Source organism: Cyprinodon tularosa, unplaced genomic scaffold, assembly GCF_016077235.1.
Source record: "Cyprinodon tularosa strain WSP-4 unplaced genomic scaffold, ASM1607723v1 ctg356, whole genome shotgun sequence".
Taxonomy (NCBI): Eukaryota; Metazoa; Chordata; class Actinopteri; order Cyprinodontiformes; family Cyprinodontidae; genus Cyprinodon; species Cyprinodon tularosa.
Window position 1 is genome coordinate 1118350 of NW_024039070.1, and position 18076 is coordinate 1136425.

General features: G+C 39.6%; 1 protein-coding gene across 6 annotated transcripts in view; it reads right to left on the bottom strand.

Annotated features, from left to right (window-relative positions):
- The window catches only part of smtnb (smoothelin b), a 67198-nt gene that overhangs the window by 7390 nt on the left and 41732 nt on the right, over positions 1–18076 (bottom strand). For 4 of the 6 annotated variants that reach the window (XM_038295551.1, XM_038295552.1, XM_038295548.1 and 1 more), the window contains 8 exons: positions 17812–17863; positions 14167–14769; positions 11996–12069; positions 2259–2444; positions 2081–2156; positions 1937–1969; positions 269–448; positions 74–136 (listed from right to left, as the gene is read on the bottom strand). In XM_038295551.1, the coding sequence (XP_038151479.1) occupies positions 74–136; positions 269–448; positions 1937–1969; positions 2081–2156; positions 2259–2444; positions 11996–12069; positions 14167–14769; positions 17812–17863 (1267 nt within the window). The remainder of the gene's footprint in view (positions 1–73; positions 137–268; positions 449–1936; positions 1970–2080; positions 2157–2258; positions 2445–11995; positions 12070–14166; positions 14770–17811; positions 17864–18076) is intronic. The other 2 variants (XM_038295553.1, XM_038295549.1) reach the window with 1 other exon arrangement.

Genomic DNA, 18076 nt, shown 5'->3' on the forward strand with positions numbered 1-18076 from the left:
GCACAAAACAAAAGAAATGAATAAAAAGAAATGGCCCAAAATAACATAATGTTCAATAAAAATATTATCTTACTGTCTGTCTTCTGTACATAACTGGTTTCTACAACTGTGCTGCGTGTTGATTTGCTCCCATCATCTGAAAACAAAAAAAAAAAACAACAAAAAAAAACAATAAAAAAATCTTAATTTTCATCTTTTCATTAAATAAAACCTAAGAAAAAAAAAAAGGACTAAGCAATGACTAAAAGGAAATAAGAGACAAAACTACCAGAGTGGGCGAAACGATTTGTCTTTGTCACTTGGCTGAGGGTCGAACCGTCAGCCGACTTCTCCATCTTCCTTATCACCACCTCTCCAGCTCCGGGTCCGGCGCGGCCTTTCTGCGCCCTCTCCTCTCTCTGTTGTCGCAGCTCCTGCAGACGAGTGTCACGCTCCTTCTCTCTTTGGTCTGGTGAGGGAGAAATGATGTCAGTGGAAAAAAAATGGATGGAGGGAGAAGGAGAACAAAAAGTCATAACAAGCTGTCAGGACCTGATCTGACTGTTGCAGAGATGGATGAAAACAGGGCTTCCTGATCTGACAGCTTTATATTTCACAATTCTTTCCACAGTGGTTTAAAAAAAATGTCCCTGAACACACAAACCTCTGCAGATGAGAGGTTCAACAGCTGTCAAATAACATGTCCGGCACAACAAAAACATCCCAGAGCAAAGAGAGACAGGACTTCTCCAAATTTAGCGTCATCCAAAGTACAGACACCATCCCTGGTGCTGTGAGCTCATACCAGAGAGACTGTCATGAATTCATCCTGAGGTGGTTATTTCCAACTTTATTAGATTATTCATTTTAAAATCCACTTTAATGATAAAGAAATTGCAAATTTTGTGACTGACTAACAGAAAGCCTTTAAAGAAATGAATTTTTTTTTAATTATTTTCACTGAATCTAAAAAATATTTGATTTCTATGCAGCCTACAGCCTTTTACTCTCTGCATTTTGACCCATCCCCTTGGGGAGCTGTGGGAACCATTGGGCGGCGCCTGGGGGAGCAGAGTGCGACCTTCTCAGAGCACTACTCTAACCACTAGGCCAACACTCCCCCTTTCCAGTATTGACCTGCATTAAGCCCCATTCATATTCCCTCCACATGCTGAAGAAGGCATCCAAAAATATAAAACTGCCACCCCCATGCTTTACAAACAGATATGGAACTCAAAGTAGTAGATTTCCACCACACATTGTTTATATGGGGGCTAAAAATATATATCTAATCTGGTCTCATCAGATTGGAAAGCTCCTTCTTCCACATAGGTTCAGTCTCCTCCAGGGATTATGGCCAATTTTAAAATCAAACTTTATCTGAGTTTCTCCCACCAATGAACAGATGTAGACAGATTTTATAACCTCAACAAAGTTTGAGTTACCTTAGCCTCTCTGCTGCTTGGGATGTTATACATTTACATTTTAAATCGTTAAACAGTTTTTTAAATATCTAATCTTTTTACTCTCTGACCTGTCTTCTGTGTTCCTTGGCCATCATGACTTAATTGATCTAGCAAACTTCAGAGGCCTTCCCTCAGCAGGTTACTTGGCTAAACTGCATTTTATCAAGGTCATTAGTAAAAGCAGTTAATTTAGAGACCCTATTTTAGCTGGATAGAATGTGAGAAATAAAAGACGTGAACAAATCGAGGTTTACGAGTGAAACTGTCATCTACAGATTTCCCACACAATGGCGATTTCAGCACAAACTGGATGCAACCTTGTAAAGCCAAAAAGGCAAGTGCTCGCTAAAACCCACAATGTGTAAGTAGAGAGTTTATCTTTCATGCATTTCATAAACCACAACATCCAGAAAACATAGTGGCTGATAAAAACAAAAAGGCAAACCCAGGCAGAAATTATTGATCAATGCACACTGCACACCCAGTCCTACCCATTTCCTCCTGGCTACATCCCAGCATGGCCTCTGGGGGCAGAAAAATCCACTTTTTCACATCTTTGGAATATAGAAATGCTGCACATAAAAAAAATTATAAAATAAAAAAAGCAACCCCTGATTTGATTATTTAAACGCTACCTCTCTTTCTCTTGCGAAGGTCTCTCATGGCGGCACGGATCATCTTCCTCTCCTCGAAATCTTTGGACTCATCCAGCTTTGACAAACAAAGATAAACAAATGGCAGACAAGATGCCAAGTCAGTTCACTATACCTAAAAAAAACCTTCCAAATATGAACTTTTAAATTTCTGATGTACCATCTTGTCCAGGAGCTCCTCATCCTCAATGGCAGCAAGCTTTTCAGCAGTGAGTTTTCCAGAGCTTTCAATGGCTTTGGTCTGGGTGCTGAAGCCGTTGGGGATGGTGGGGACGGAACATGTCACAAGCTTGGATTGAGGAGCTGAAAATAATGACTCCGAGCCAACAACAGGTTCAGTCTCCATCTGTAACACAGAGAGAAATACATATGTAGTCATTTCAGGTGTAGGGGCTGAAGGTGGAACCACCCAGAGGTTCTAACTTGGTCACTGAAGGAAATATTTTAATAGTCTACTTTTGAACTAAAAATAAAATTTAGGTAAAACAGTTAAGAGACACCATATAATCAATAGCTTTATGCAAGGAGAGGGAGAATGCATTCTGATGTCTTATCAGACTATTACAGTTGTAACTCAGGACTGATGAGCTTTTAAACAGCCAGAATGATTTTGAGAAAATCGATTTAAAGCATTTCTAGACATTTACTACTGAATAGATTTTTTTTTCCACAAAAAAAGGCCTTTTACCATCTCTCCTCTACTGCCCTTCCAAAGAGATCCTGACACGGAGCACATGAGCGGGAGAGAAAGCCTGCCAAGTTACTGCTTGCTAAGATCAGAGGGTGAGTGAGTGTCTCCATAATAACCAGGCTCCTGCCAGTCCACAGTTTACGTGCCACTATCGCTGTTGGGATGGGCATGGTGCATTAGTGGGTGGAATTTAAATGGAAAGCTTTTTGCTATGTACACCACAGGAGAAACAGAGCGAAAGGGAACAAACATTAGATATCATTACATAAACCTGACCATGTACCTGTCATATTCTAAAGTGCCATAAATCTTTTTAAAAGTACCACTTTAATCTACACACAGTGCTAAATAGCCACTATAGAACTCTATCTTCAATGCTTTGTAAGAATAACAAAGTCCAGGATCAGAAACCGCTCTGCCTTCCTAACCACAGCCTTTCCTAAGGTCTGGATGGCACCACATCCCACCAGGGAGTGATAATACCCACCATAGCTACAGAACGATCCTGGGTGGCCGCTTGTTTGTGTGACTTTTGTGGAAACAGAGTTTTGAACCCCTGGGACAGGCTGCACTGAGAGGCTCTTGACCGATGAAGAATGTTTTGAGACTCGACCCGGCCAAACATGGGCTCCAAGCTTCCAACCGCCAGAACTGCCCAAACAAAGGATTTTTGAGGCAGAGTTTCCAACCCAAATATTAAAGTCAATCTGGAACAAAATCTAACAAATATATATAACTTTTTTTTCTGCAGCAACCGTCCTTATTAACTTATTTCACTCCTGTGCAAAGCTACTAAGGGAGCTACTGCTGGAAGTCAGTATTTCTGCATCTCTTTCTGCTCTATGTTCCCACTTGGCCTCAACAGATGGACGCAATGGCGGTAGAAAGTTATTCCTTCCACTATTACCAAATACCTGCTAAGAATGAGGGACTGCAGTCAAATCAACTACTATGCTCTGCTCTTGATCACCGACTTTTTAACCATTCATCCATTCACATCCAATTTCTTCAAAATGCTTCAAGGTGGCAGGCGGATGTTGGGCAACAGCTGGTCTTTACCCTGATTGGCAGCTTATCACAGCTGCACAGAGGACCAACATCCTAAGGTGTCCCCGTATGTCTGCATGATCACGTTAAAATAGCACATTTTGGGACTGTGGGAGGAAGCAGGAGCACTAAGGAGAGAACTGGCATTTCTGTTAGGAGAAGTTGCCAGGCTACCTTCTTGCTGCGAAGCAACACTATGGGGTTTATTATCACCAACAGGTATTTTACGATCCTGAACCTTCTGTAGTATATTTTAGAGGAACGTGAATAACTAAAACATACTGGAAAGATTTTAGACTCATGTAATTAGATATAACTAGTTATGAAACAGAGCAGTTTGTGATTAAAATCACATCGGTTGCGATTTGGTGGTATCTGCGTGAATTGAACTCAATTCTCAAAGTCTGATTTGTAATACAGTCTACACATGGTCAATGCTAAAAAAAAAAAAAGAGCTGTCAGAAGTGATCTTAAAAAGTCATGGATGTTTGATTTTTAAAAGCTAAGAAAATCAAGTTAATTTTCAACATTGTGAAAAATGTCACAAATTTTGGGGTATTTCTTTAAGAGCAGAAGCTTTGAAATTTGATCTAAATGGTTAAAGGCAGCAGATGAGGCACTGTGAGACTTCATTTCTTAAGGCCGGACAAATAAAGCCAAGTGGGTTCAGACTAAATGCACAAAACAGGTGCATTTCATTTGCTATGCTAATTTTTTTCCTTTGCAGTTTTCTCTGTAATATTAGCTCAATGTAACATCTGTTGGATCCTTTCTACATTAGCTTCATCAAGAACCACTAGATTAGAAAAATCTAAAATCTGTTATTTTTCTAATCAGTAGAGCCAACGTTACCAAGAACTACCAGGTCCTAATGAAGGTTAGAGGAAGCACTTAGGTTAGAGGCAGATAAAAAAAAGTTTTTGGGTTAAAATAAGCGTTTCAAGTATCAACATTGGCTGATAGATGCATGTGTTTGCCAAATTATTAATGCATTCGTGAACCAAGTATCAAGATCACATGAAGTGCTTACATTGCTATTCCCTCCATTTCCTCTCAATTGTTGGTTTTGTTTGTGTATTTTTTGTTTATATTGAGACATGTGTAACAGGTATTATTTATAATTTTTATAATGTGGAGAAAATGCAATATTAGCCTGAAAAATAGAAAATAAAACACACAAAAAAAAACAACAATCACCAGATATCGTGAATTGTCGAAATGATCAGCATAATAAGCCTGTATCCGTCAATCTTTAATGTAGATAATTGCACTCCTTTTTAAGTGGCTTCTTGCATTTGATATGTCGAGATGCACTCAGGTTTTCCAGGCTATGATAGAGGAAGAACGAATAAGCAGATAACAGGAGAGCTGCACTTTTATCCAAATATATCCAGAATTTGCCCCAAAATGAAATCCCTAACTCTGTATCCTTGTTTAGCCTATAAAATAATTCAAGAGAAAGGGATTAAAAAGAAAATTGGGACTGCTTTTCCAATAACTTTTTTTTTTTTAAGCAGGTCAAATCTTTACTAAAAAACAAAAACTACTTTTGATTGGTGCACCACTATGTAAAATGTACAGTTTTGACACAACAAGCTGTTTACAGAAGTGGAAAGAAATTCCATATGAAGGATATATCTGCCAAAACCAGCTGACAGCTGATATGATCTAACCTTTTTTCTGTTGAATTGAGGAGATGATGATGGATTAAATGACCACATGGGCAAAGATAAGGGACTGTAGGTCAGCAAGTACATGACAGAACAAAAGGCAGCATCACTGGGATGCCATTGAGGAGACATGGCCAGCTGACCCATGATTGCATAGAAAAGGCATACCCATTGTTCACAGGGCTTTACTGACTGAAAAGGGGTCATGATCAGAAGGATTTACAAATAGCACTACCGTGTAGGTGTCAGGAGAAATGGTCGTCGTCAGAGATGGCGCAGAGAGCGAACGGCGGGTTGCAGATGTCGCTGAGAGTTCTGTATTCTGAGGCTCAGTAGATTCAGTGAGAGAGTCCTGTGGGTCTGAGGAAAGGCCCTGGGGCACAGTTTGGTCTGGCAGTGATAAGCTACCTGATGGAGAATCTCTGGAAATGGAGGATGAATTATCAGGTGAAGCTTCAACTGTGGCCTCTTCGACTGTGCATGAAGGAGCATCATCAGATGAAGCTTTGGGCTCATGTGGGGCCGAGCAGAGTTTGTGTGCCATTTGATCAGACAGTCCAATCACTTGATAGAGGGCCTCCACTTTCTTCATCATCTGCTCCTGCTCAGTTCTCAGCCTGAGGTTTTCCTCCTGCAGCCTGGAGATGGCTTCAAACAAACAAGCCACTTTAGCTGCTGCCTCCTCCAAACGGACATCCGCTTTATTCCCAAAACTCTGAAGGTCACTGTGAATCTCCTTCACAGCACACCGCAGCATTATCTCAAGCTTCTTCTCGTTTAATTCCCCAGGAACATCGTCAGCCTTGGCTTCCTCTTGGGCAAGGAGATCACCGATCACCTCCTCCACGCCAGATTCAGTACAGCCCAAAGTCTCTGGAGGCTGTGAAGCTGGGAGGAAATCCCGGTTCACCCCAGGCATAGTCAGAGAATATGCATAAACTATAAAATAGCTTCTAAACGTTCTTCTTGCCCTCCTCTCCAACCCTGGCTGTGCTTTATATGCTCGCCAAGCTGACGCTCTTTTCAGCCAATCAGAGAAAAGCCAATCCAGGGTCTAATTTCCCAGGCAGCCCCCACCCACTTATTTCTTAGATGCAACGATATATTTATCCCCTACCCTGCTGTTATTAAAGCCAGTCAATCCTGGGGGGAGGAGAAAGGGAAAAACAATTTGAAACACTCACCCCTCTTACATAAACACTTCTTTTTATTTTGGGCACGTCCTTCACACCTCGACTGGAAGGCAAACAGCGGTTTGGATTTTGCTCCAAGCCAGGGCTGCGTGTCATTCCTCCTCAAACTGCTTTCTAACAAAACATGAGGGAGGTCGAGACTAATCAGCTCGCTTCTGCTGTCCAATAATGACTGAAGGCAGAGCTCCACAAATAATAGCAGAGCTCTTCTACAGTTTTGGGTTAGAGTCCTTAGTAATTAAGAAAAACTCCAGCTGCTGCTCACATGGAAACTTTAAGTGCTGTTAAATTGAGAGTGCTGACAGACCTCTGTGTGTGTCATCTTGTTTGATGTCCAGGCGTTCCTATTAAATGCACTCTGCAGATACACTGCCACGTTAAACTGCTTGCATTCAAGGAATCTTTATGGTAGGAAAGACGCAAAAAGTTCTCCTACTCTGATGCACTTTTCAAACATCATAGGAGCAAACATTTTATTAGGCACTTTATCTAGTTTAAACCTACAGGGCATCAAGGGTGAACCTTAAATCAAGAAGGTAATGGCAAAAGCATTTCAAAAAAAGTTCCAACTACAACATCTTAAGATTTCTTCTGTTTGACCAACAACATCAACACATACCCCAAACAAATGTCTGAACAAACCCTCCCAAACCAATTATTTGAGAAATACAGCTAGTAAAGGTGCATGTCTCTAAGGGTGAGTCATTGCCTGCTTTGTACATCCAGAACTACATTTTGTCAATTTTCTTTCTGCAAAGGCGCAAGCTCAGTCAGACTGGAGGGAGAGGAGCTGTGAAGTTTAGTTTTAAAGTCTAACATAGGTTTCTGAGCTGGGGTTTATTATAGACTTTGACTGGGACAATCTACCAAACAAATGTATTGTAATCTACAGTTGCACCTCAGCATGACGCACAGCACATTTACAATACAGCTGTTGTCGTGCTAAAATAATGAACCACAGTTTCTAGTCTTCTGCAGGTTCTCAATTATCTTCCTTCAGGAGTAACCTAAATGTAGCTCCATCCATTTTTCCACTGACTCATAAGGGAAGGCATCTCCATAATGCTACCATCACCACAGCAGGGATGGTGTCTTCACGGTCCTGGTTCTAAATCATTTAACATGTAGGTCAAGAACTATTTTGGTCCAAGGGAACCGTTTTCCGCAGCTCAGTGGCGCAGTGGGTAGCACTGCTGCCTTGCAGCAAGAAGGTTCTGGGTCTGATTCCCGGTCCGGGGTCTTTCTACATGGAGTTTGCATGTTCTCCCTGAGCATGCGTGGGTTTTCTCCAGGTACTCCGGCTTTCTCCTACAGTTCAAAAACATGACTGGTATTTCTCTAAATTGTCCTTAGGTGTGAGTGTGTGCGTGAATGGTTGTCTCTGTGTTTCCCTGCGATGGGCAGGGTGTACCCTGCCTCTCGCCCGTAGACAGCTGGAGATAGGCACCAGCAACCCCACCTGGGATTAAGCATGTAAAGAAAATGGATGGATGGAACCGTTTTCCACTTGTTTGTGTCCTTTACTTGTCTAGTTGCTATAAGCCTTTGTCTTTCTTCTTCTATAGTGCAGGATGTATAGTTTCCCAGCTGAGCAGAAGGTCTCCAGTTTTCCCAGAGCTACTAAGGACATTGTGGTTGCTTTCCTACTTAAACCCATAACTCAGTTAACTCAATGCTCAGTGGGGACAACTAGCAATGGTGAAAATTAGATCATGCCCAGGGAGGGCGACTCATCTAAGACAGGAATAGAAAACCAAAGGTAGTTCATATCAAAGAAAGTTATTCAATGAAAACATGGAGGAGGAACATGAAGACATGAAAGCCAAGTTTCCAATTATCAGTTAGCCTGAACAATCTTTGGTCACTGTTGGCATTTAGAGAATGTCTCAATTAAATGGATGAAAACATCCTAAGCTAAAATACAGTAAAACAATGCAGGGACCGCAGCCAAAAAGATTACACAGACAATGCATTCTCTACGTGAGACATGTGAGTCAGCGCCATAATCAATAAGCATGTGTGGCACATCACTAGCATGCAAACAATCATGTCATTGTCCTTCGGGGGTAAAGTGAGAGAATCCGTCACCAGGGTGCTGTTTGTAAATGATGGTGCCTGTCTGAGCCAGAGAGACCCAAAGCTTGGCAGTAATATCGAGACCATCAACCAGCTGAAACTGTTCTGTATCCAACCTTTAATTTAACTTTGGTCAGTGAAAAAAAAAAAAGCCTATCAGCCAATCAGCCTCAACACATTTTATTGGAATTAAAATAATTAAAGTAAATACAGGAGGTGAGCTTTGAGATTAGACCACCAAGGAGAGGTCTGGACCACCCAAATGGATCAGGGCTTCCAACAGGAACCATGATGGTCAATAAACACCAGTAAACAGGAACTCATGTTGTTCTCCGGCCTTCATATCAGCTCTACTTTCTAACCAGAATGATCATTTTTACCAAAAACAGACCGTCATCTCTCTAACAGTCATGAACTTTGACCAGAAAAGGTCAGAAAACAGGAGGAGTCTAGAAGTATCTTCCCCACCCTCTAAATCCTCCATGTTGATGTTAACCATCGGTGTCGGCTGCTGTTTTTACAATCTCATTAGCCAAGTCAGCCTAAGCCTTTGTATGCTAAAACTTGAGCAAATCCAGGCACACGAAGCTGATATAGCAGCTTATCCAAGTGATGAAAGGAGGCAAAGACTTACAGTAGTAGGCTTGAGGATTTTCTCTGGGGGATTTCATTGTAGGCTGCTTATATGACGCTGCTTATATGACGGTCTGACTGTGCAGCGCTACACAAAGAGGCTTAACGGTAAAATCTTTCTTTTCATCCAGTAAAATAACAGTTAAAGCTACGAATGGATAATGCTAGTCCACAAGCTATGCCACAAATGTATTCTACCTGCAGACGTGTGTTTAGAGTAGGAAGGCAAGAACTTTGAGGCAGTTCTTCTTTTCAATCTTTATCCGTAAACTGTCTATTGGGAAAACTGTTCAACAATTAACCTTGGAGGCATTCACAGGATATCTGTATTTACATCAAAGTATGCAACATGACATTTTTCATCAATAAATCTTTTTATGTTTGTCAGCACTAACCCATATAAGTATTCATATGAAATAAAATTAAAAAGTCCATAAATTAAGAGTATAAGAATAGGATCACTTAGGTAGCATTCAACATCCAGGGAAAAAAGGTATAAAAAGGGGAAAAGAGGTGAAATCTGTCAGTATTCAGAAAACAATCCAGACTCTGTGGGAGCTAATTAAAGTCAGCTGGTTTTAACCGTACCTAATGGCCTATAAAAAGGTTTCTCATTGCCAAGGTATTGCACAAGAAGCTCACTGGTGGGTAAGAGAAAAACAGCTCTCTAAAGACCTTCATAAATCCATTGTAGTAAAACCTATTGAAGAAATCCATTTCAGACAGATCTCTTGACGTCCAGTAAACACAGTTGGTGGTCATAAACCCAAACAGTAAAAACACATTTTCTTCATCATAAACCAACCACACCAAGGCCTGGGACAGAAGAGTCCTCAAGATACCAACAACTCATAGCAAGTCAAAGAAAGAAATGCAACAAATAATGCACTCTGCTTTCCTGGTCTTTATGTTTGGAGGGAAAAAAATCATGCAAGTGGCTGATTTTGAAGTATGCCAATGAAATTGGCTTGACATGATTTGTGAATTGGCGCTATATAAATAAAGTGAATTGAATTGAAGAATAAAATAAAGCCCGATTTTTAAGCTGGACAAACCGACAGCGATAGAGATAAATGCGGTAGAACAGCACAGTCAGACACCGGACAGGGATCTAACTAAACATCTTTGAAAATAAAGACAAGACTAAGAGCTCAGAGGACCTAATGATTGTTTGCTTTTCAAAAATACCACCTGAAGGGATCAATATCTGTGCTTCAGTTTTTGTTTCAAAACAGAAAGGTTACACTGCAAAAAAAAATTAAAATATAAGTAAGTCATTTTTTCTTAAAATAAGTGCATTCTTTTTTGAACTGAGCAGGTAAGTGAGAAACTTTGCTAGTGAAGTAAGACTATTTGCATTTAAAATAAGAAAAACAACTCTGATCTCTTATTTCAAGTGCATAATATCTAATGATCTTATTTAAAGGGTAAAATAATCATTCTATTGGCAGATCATATTATTTAACTACTGAAATTAAGAATAAATACAGTTAGTTGAAAACATTTTTACAAATGTTTATATCCTTTTTGCAGTGTGTCAGCCAGGTGCTGAAGAAATTTCAGCTACATGTTCAATTTAAGGAATAATTTGTGTAAATCTCTTTGTGGAGACTTGATCTTTAACAGAGAGCTAGTGGGAATTTGACATTAAAAGCATCAGGATGTAATACATTTGCTAGGGACTGAACACACTGAAGGCTGTAAGTGTGCTAAAAGAGTAGGAATATATCTGTATCCTAACCAGTGCTGGTGCCTAAACCAGGGAGACAGTTTCAATCCTACAGCATTAATCCTCTGCAGCCACGCAGAGGCTTTCCTTCACATGGCTGCTGGGTGGAGGCCTAATTAACCAGCTTTTTGATTCCATAACCAGATTATGAACACGCTCCAAATGAGGTCGTTAAATAAAAACGTAAACAGGACATAACTCCGCTCAATACATGACTCTCAATTCACAGCCGTGCTTCCTATCAGGGAGCGAGGAGTCTTAAAGAAGGAGGGTTAGCTATCGGCCTTGACCTCTGAGGACATGGGGGGGGATGGCAGGAGATTTGTTGGAGTGTTTCTGTTACTCTCACAGAGGAGCGGTTCAGCTAAACCTAACAGCCGTAAGAGATGCTTCTTTGCCCTCTGAGTCAAAAGTACATGTCGAAGAAGTTGCATCAACTTGTGCTTTGAGGCAGCTGTAGGATAAACTTTAAGACGGAGACGGACAGGTGTGATTTAGGGAAACAGTTTCCAGATAAAACTATGCAGAGAGAAAAGCAAGAACACCTCCCATCTCCCCCAACCTCCCGTCTTCTTCACTTACCCTACAAGGACAGATATGACTGGTGGCTCTTCTCTGTGTTTGATAAACACTGTTCTTGTCTGCTCTAGCTCCTCTCCCCCCACTCACCATGTTCACCCTACACACTCCTGCCTCTGCTGGAGGACCTTCCAGGACATTTATAGGTGATTTTCAACAGAAAGATGCGGCAGAATACAACAATTGAGAGTTGGTTGACAATTAGGGACACATAATAAATCTACTTTTTGAGAATTTCTAAGCACTTTTCATAAAGTTTTCAGAAAATTTGAAGCCTACCTTAATGGAGGATCCAGAAGGGAACATAGATGAGGAGATCTTGAACGGTGTAGCTCTTAGGCCAAGGGTCAACTCTGAAAAGACACACACAAGACAGAAACTTAAACATTTGACTTGTAAATTGTTTTAAGACTGAAGATTTGTGCAGGATTTTCCATGTGACTCATCAGCAGTGAGCTGCTTAGACTTTAGGAAAAAAAGAGAACATGTAGATTTTTAGCATAAACAGCTCTCCACATCGTGCTCTGAGGGTGCCGTACGTGTTTCCTTAGGATTCATTGCTTCCCCATCATAACACACCGCACGCATGAGCTGGATCATAAACCACAGAAGAAATGCACCTTTAGCATGACGCACAGCACTTTTACAAGCTTTTACAGTGCTTTGGAGGGAAACCCGAAACTCAGTCCTGAAGCTGCCTTCACTCAAACCGGGACAGGCAGATTCCAAAAAAGGAGCTCTTAAACCATTAAAGCAAATTGGGCTGAAAAGGACTCCTAAGGAAGCCAGTGCAGGGCTCATAGGGAGGGGAGGGAGACGAGGGCAGGAAAAGGCAAAGAAGTCTGGATTAGCATGGGTCCAGCTTTCATTTGAAGCAAACCGTGTGTGTTACGGGAGTTATTGTTGCTGAGAGTGTTTTAAATGGGGATGTTGCGAGAACAGCTGCAAAAGACTGATGGAAAATCCCACATTGGTGTCACTAATATCTTATTTAATGCAGATAATCACTTCAATCTGAAGTTGCTTATACTCATTAATTATTTAACTCATCTTTAAAGCTTAACGTGATTTTTTTCTTTTGTAATTACAACCGTCAGTAAAAACTAAATTTTATATTTTTCACCAAACATTTTTAGCACCAAGTTGACAAAAAAAGCAAAGATTAGATGTCTAAATGTTGCTCAATAAATTAGCCGCCAGTTCTGGACTCATACATCTTTATCTCTTCTTACTTCTATTCAGCACTGACGTTATTACAGGGCATTTCCCTCCTATGCAACTATTTTCATTAAATAAATATAGTTATGGCTGTACAGCACTTTGAAAACATCTTTTTGCAATTTGATGATAAACAATAGATCTGTATGGTTTTCCAGTAATATGTGTAAACTTCTTTTTTGATTAAAATACTGCATGTCAACACTGCAAAAATTTGATATGATAATATGATAAAACCATCATAAAAATACTCCATGATCACTTATAGTTTTATTTTTTCATTTTCTGTGACAACCCTCTGCTGGTAAATATGTGCAGAGTAATTTAATTTTCTTACACTAAACCAGTTAGAGAATAATAAAAAAAAATCTCTTTTATGTTTCAGAAAATGAAACAATCACCTGTTTGGTGTAAAGTGATGCACAGGTTGTATAAAACCACCAAATCTTATGACAGACAGCTTCTTTTTAAAACAAATCAAAGCTGCAGTGACAACAAATGAAGAAATGACGCACCTTTCGCTTAAACATTCATGTTTATCTTTTATAACTGCTAAAATTTATGTTCTATAGGAAATATAGAATGAAATAATGTTTTTTTCTAAAATGAGGTGGAACTTTTCATAGAAATAAAAGAATGTCATATTAAAATTATTAAAACTGAGTAATATTTGAATCATTAATGCAGATCATCAGGTGAGACTGCTTTACCCTCTGTGGGGCAAATCACAAAGCAGATATCCAAAAAACATGTTATTTAAATGCATGAATTACAGGCAGAGTGTCTAGTTTTAAATAAATGAAGGGAAGACAGTTTGTACAGAACACCACCAAGTAGTGATCTCCATGTGGGCAGACAAGCTTGTTCATTCACCGTTACAATAAAACCATTGTGTTTCTGTTTAGAGAGCCAGTCGTTTCTATATTTGTTTGAAATCTGCTCTATGCTGTTGACCAGTGACCTCATCCCCCATCCACCCCCTCAGAGCTGAGAAATGTGTCCACTCTGAAACAAATGCCCCTTAGTAAATCTGTGCCAGCTACTCAGCCTTTGCATCCCTTTGCTCTAACTTGTGCTTGTTTAGACTCTCAAAAACTGTCATCGGTTCAGTTGGTGAGTCAGCTCCTCCGACGACTGGGATTCCAGTTATTTATTTAATTAGAACCATAAAAGGCTTGTATAGTGTGGTTCAACACAGAGATGTCTGAAGCTGTAAGGCTGGTGCTGCTTACCTGGTCTTTGTCCCAGAGTGGTGATGCGGGGGGTCATGCTGGTGATGGGCATCATGCTGCCTCTTGGCGTTGAAGCGGTGGATGAGGAGTTGGTGGTGGTGCGCCCATCCTTGATCTCAATCGTGAGGAAAGTCTTCATGTCGGGGTCTTCCTCTCCCTCAGGGATCTCTTTCTCAGCTGCTCTCCCTAGGGTCCTGTCTTCCTTTAATTCAGCACAGACAGGCACATCTTTTTCAGCGGGTAGCCTCGTCCCACCCAGGGAGGCTTGTGATTGGCTGGCTGAAGACAGAGGTCCTTCGGCCCCTCCTTTGAGGGGCTGAGGTGCAGCTGGGCTCTGGGACACAGCGGAGGTGTTAGAACCTGATCCTACAGTTGTCTTAGTGGGTTTGTCTTTAGATTTGCTGGAGGTTGCTGATGTTTGAGCAAAAACCTCTGCAGCTCTGGAGAAATTGTTAAGGCCAGAGGTGGTTCCGTTCCTCAGAGGGTTCTTCTTCAGAACTGGGGGGTTTGGGCTTTGGCTGGCTTCTGTGAACTTGCGCATTCGGTCACGAACAGAGTTGGTGCGACTGAAATTCTCCAAGATGACATCTTTCTTTTCAGGTGCTGCAAAAGAAGGAACTGATTTTAGAGAAAAACAATGGAATACAGAGAAGGGAAGCTTCTAAAATAAATTTACTTGTTCAGATTGCTTGTACAAAAAAATTATAACAATTATAAACATCAATATCTCCAACAGATCTTTACTTGACTTGATGTCTGTCTTTTATAAAAGGGAAGCCTAATCATGATAGGGGAAAGATTGTGATTGGACCCCACTTCAAATGAACACCACAACGTTCTGAATCTTTAAATAATCAGGATTAGATTTAATATAAAGAAGGTATGTATATTCATGGCATCTCTGTAAAAAAATAAAAAAATAAAAAATGAAAACATTTAATCGATAAAATTGTATATCCAAGTTTTCCGGGTCCCAAATTTCCATTAATATGTGCAGAATTTAAGGCCGTGCTTATCATCTAAGCAAAAAGGTCAGCCTGATCTGCCTAAATCACGTTCATGGCTTATGTGAGTGCAAACTACAGTTTCCTTTACCTTTAAAAAAAATCAGGACTCTAAACTGAAAATAATCCAAAAAGTCTAGTCAGAAAAATGTTATTTTACGGTGTTACTGAGTACAGAAAACTATTTGGGATAAAGAACAGTGAGGTGCTTCATATAAAGACAGTGAATAGTAGATGTGTGCTACATTTAGCTATTTTTAAAGAGCATAAAAGTGTCTACAATTTATATACACTGTAAGAGAAAATGAGAAAGTATAAGAAGGCTGAACAAAATATGCATCACTCCGTTTTATCTTTTTAACATCTACCTTTCACACTGAATTTGAAAATTATAGCTGCTTTCTTGGAATCCTAGGTAGTTCGTTTTCTTTAGAAAATACATGCAAACTGTTGTTGTAGGAATGCTAGCTATGCTGATCAGCTCCTTTATTTGTCTTTGGTTAATATCATTATAAAAACCTTTTTAGAGACACTGTCTCAAAGAGTGGCATGATTTTACTTATGCTCTTAGTACAAGTATGGTAGGAAGGCAAGAAAATGATCAGGTCTGATGATAATCGTCTATCAGGGTGAATATAGTTCATTTTTGCAGGTAAAATTTTACTGACCAGTTTCTGATTAGTGCATCTTCATCTGTACAACAAATTAGACTTAACCAGGTGATTAACTATTAGCTATGCAAACTGATAATGGATACAATGTCTTTATTTTAAGTAAGCAAACACTGAAACACCCTTCTTACAAAGAAAAGTTGAAGGAAACATAGAGCCTTATAGGATAAAGCTAGGGTCAATGAAAAACTTCTCCCTATTCAAAGAGAATCTTAAATTTAGTTTTAAAGAAAACCAGATAATGTGTCAAACACAGTATTAAAGAGGAATAAAATGTGTCAATACTTTGACAACTGTCATTTCATATATATATATATATATATATATATATATATATATATATATATATATACACACACATACATACATACATACATACATACACACACACACACACACACACACACACACACACACACACACACACACACACACACACACACACACACACACACACACACACACACACCCACACCAGTCTGTAAAAAAGCATGAGAAAATCAAGGCAGGCATTTTTGCACACCATGGATAAAGCCATTTAGGACCTAAGCTTCAAAGAATGAAAACAAAGAACACCAAATTTCCTGTGAAAAGATTATTTTGCATATGCAATAAGTGGACCTGTTGCAGGTGATCTACAAAGATAGCTTGCGCAAATGATAGCATGCCGGTTTGGTTGCATCCTATTAAAATGAGCGGTCTGTGTGCGCTACTGGCAGTCTGAGAGTGGCCATAAAAGGAAGATGAGATTCAGCAGCATTTTATTGGAGGCAATGATGGCAATAATCATTTAAACAATAGTAACAATGTAACTCGACTTTGCCCCTTTAAAGTGCTACAAATAAAAGTACAAATAAAAAAAATTATGAAAAAGGGAACTGTTTAAATGTCAAGTGGAGGATTTTCATGATTTTTTTGAAAAGACCAACCCTCTCCACTTAAAAAAAAAAATGCACATGCACAACCCTGTAACTGCTCTCGAGAGTGAATGCCTATTAAACTCGTGCAAGAGCCTGTTTCTCCTTGTGTACGCTCTGTTTAAAAGGTGCTGTTTGCATTGCTCATACAAGCTTACTTTCCAAAAGAGAGATTGGAAATTTTTCCATTATGTCAGACTCAACACCCGTAGTGTAAGTGGAAAAAGAGGACGAGCAAGCAGGACAACCTTACGTAAACATATCACCAGAAAGACTGACAATTAGGAGGACCACTTATTTTAAAAATCAACCTGAAAAAGAACATCCTCTACTATATCTTCAAGTTAAATATAAAATATATTGAAAAAACCTCAGAAATTCCTCCCTGTAAGCTTGCATCTGACATTTAGAAGTGCTAAAATGAGGCTCAATTTGAAATAATTTAGCTATGCATGTGGTAAATATTTACATTCCTTTGCATACACGTTTTGACAGTTCAAGCCATTAAAATTTGATCCACATTTTGAAGAGTTTACACACAAAAAAAGGTTTACATGTGCTGCCTTTGCATGTGCAATTTAAGTCCCTTTTTGGGGCTTATTTTACGATCGTCTCTGGATGTACAAGGCAAGTCTTCATGTGTTTTAAGATCCCAAAACTTTTGAGGATGAGGCCGTATGTAGACTAGAACATTAGATGCTAAGAAATTTGGAAATAACTTATGTAAAGAGCCTGTAACTGTTTAAAAGCCTGTGACTCCTAATTACGAGTATAGAGTATCAGTGTTTAGATCACCATTATAACAAAACAAGATTTTTAGCACAAATGTAGGTTTATCTTATAATATTTGTAGCATCTAATAAATAAATATTTTCCTTTTCACAACATATGTATGCTAATTTCTAAAAAGGAGCTCAGAAACACTGAGCTGCCAACATATTGACCTGATGGCACAAATAAAGCCAGTTTAAATGCCAACATGTTTTTTCTGGTGAAAAGATAATCACACTGAATTGTTGAGTGATTTTATGCAGAGCTGAACTAAAGTCTTACCCGTTTCCTTGGCCTTGCCATGAGGGAATGTCAGATTTCCATCAGATGTTATCTAAAAAGGAGGGAAGACAAACATAGAAATATGGTGATCCATGAGAAGAAGCAGCACAGATTAAAGGTCAACCCGCTCTGCTGACAACCACCCAGCTCCCTGCTACACTGAGCAGTAGAGGAGATTCATAAAGAACTGGAGTCTGCATATTGGGGCATAATCACAGAGAGGATGCTAAATTCAGCTCTGGCTGCTGTGTTTTCATTGTGTTAC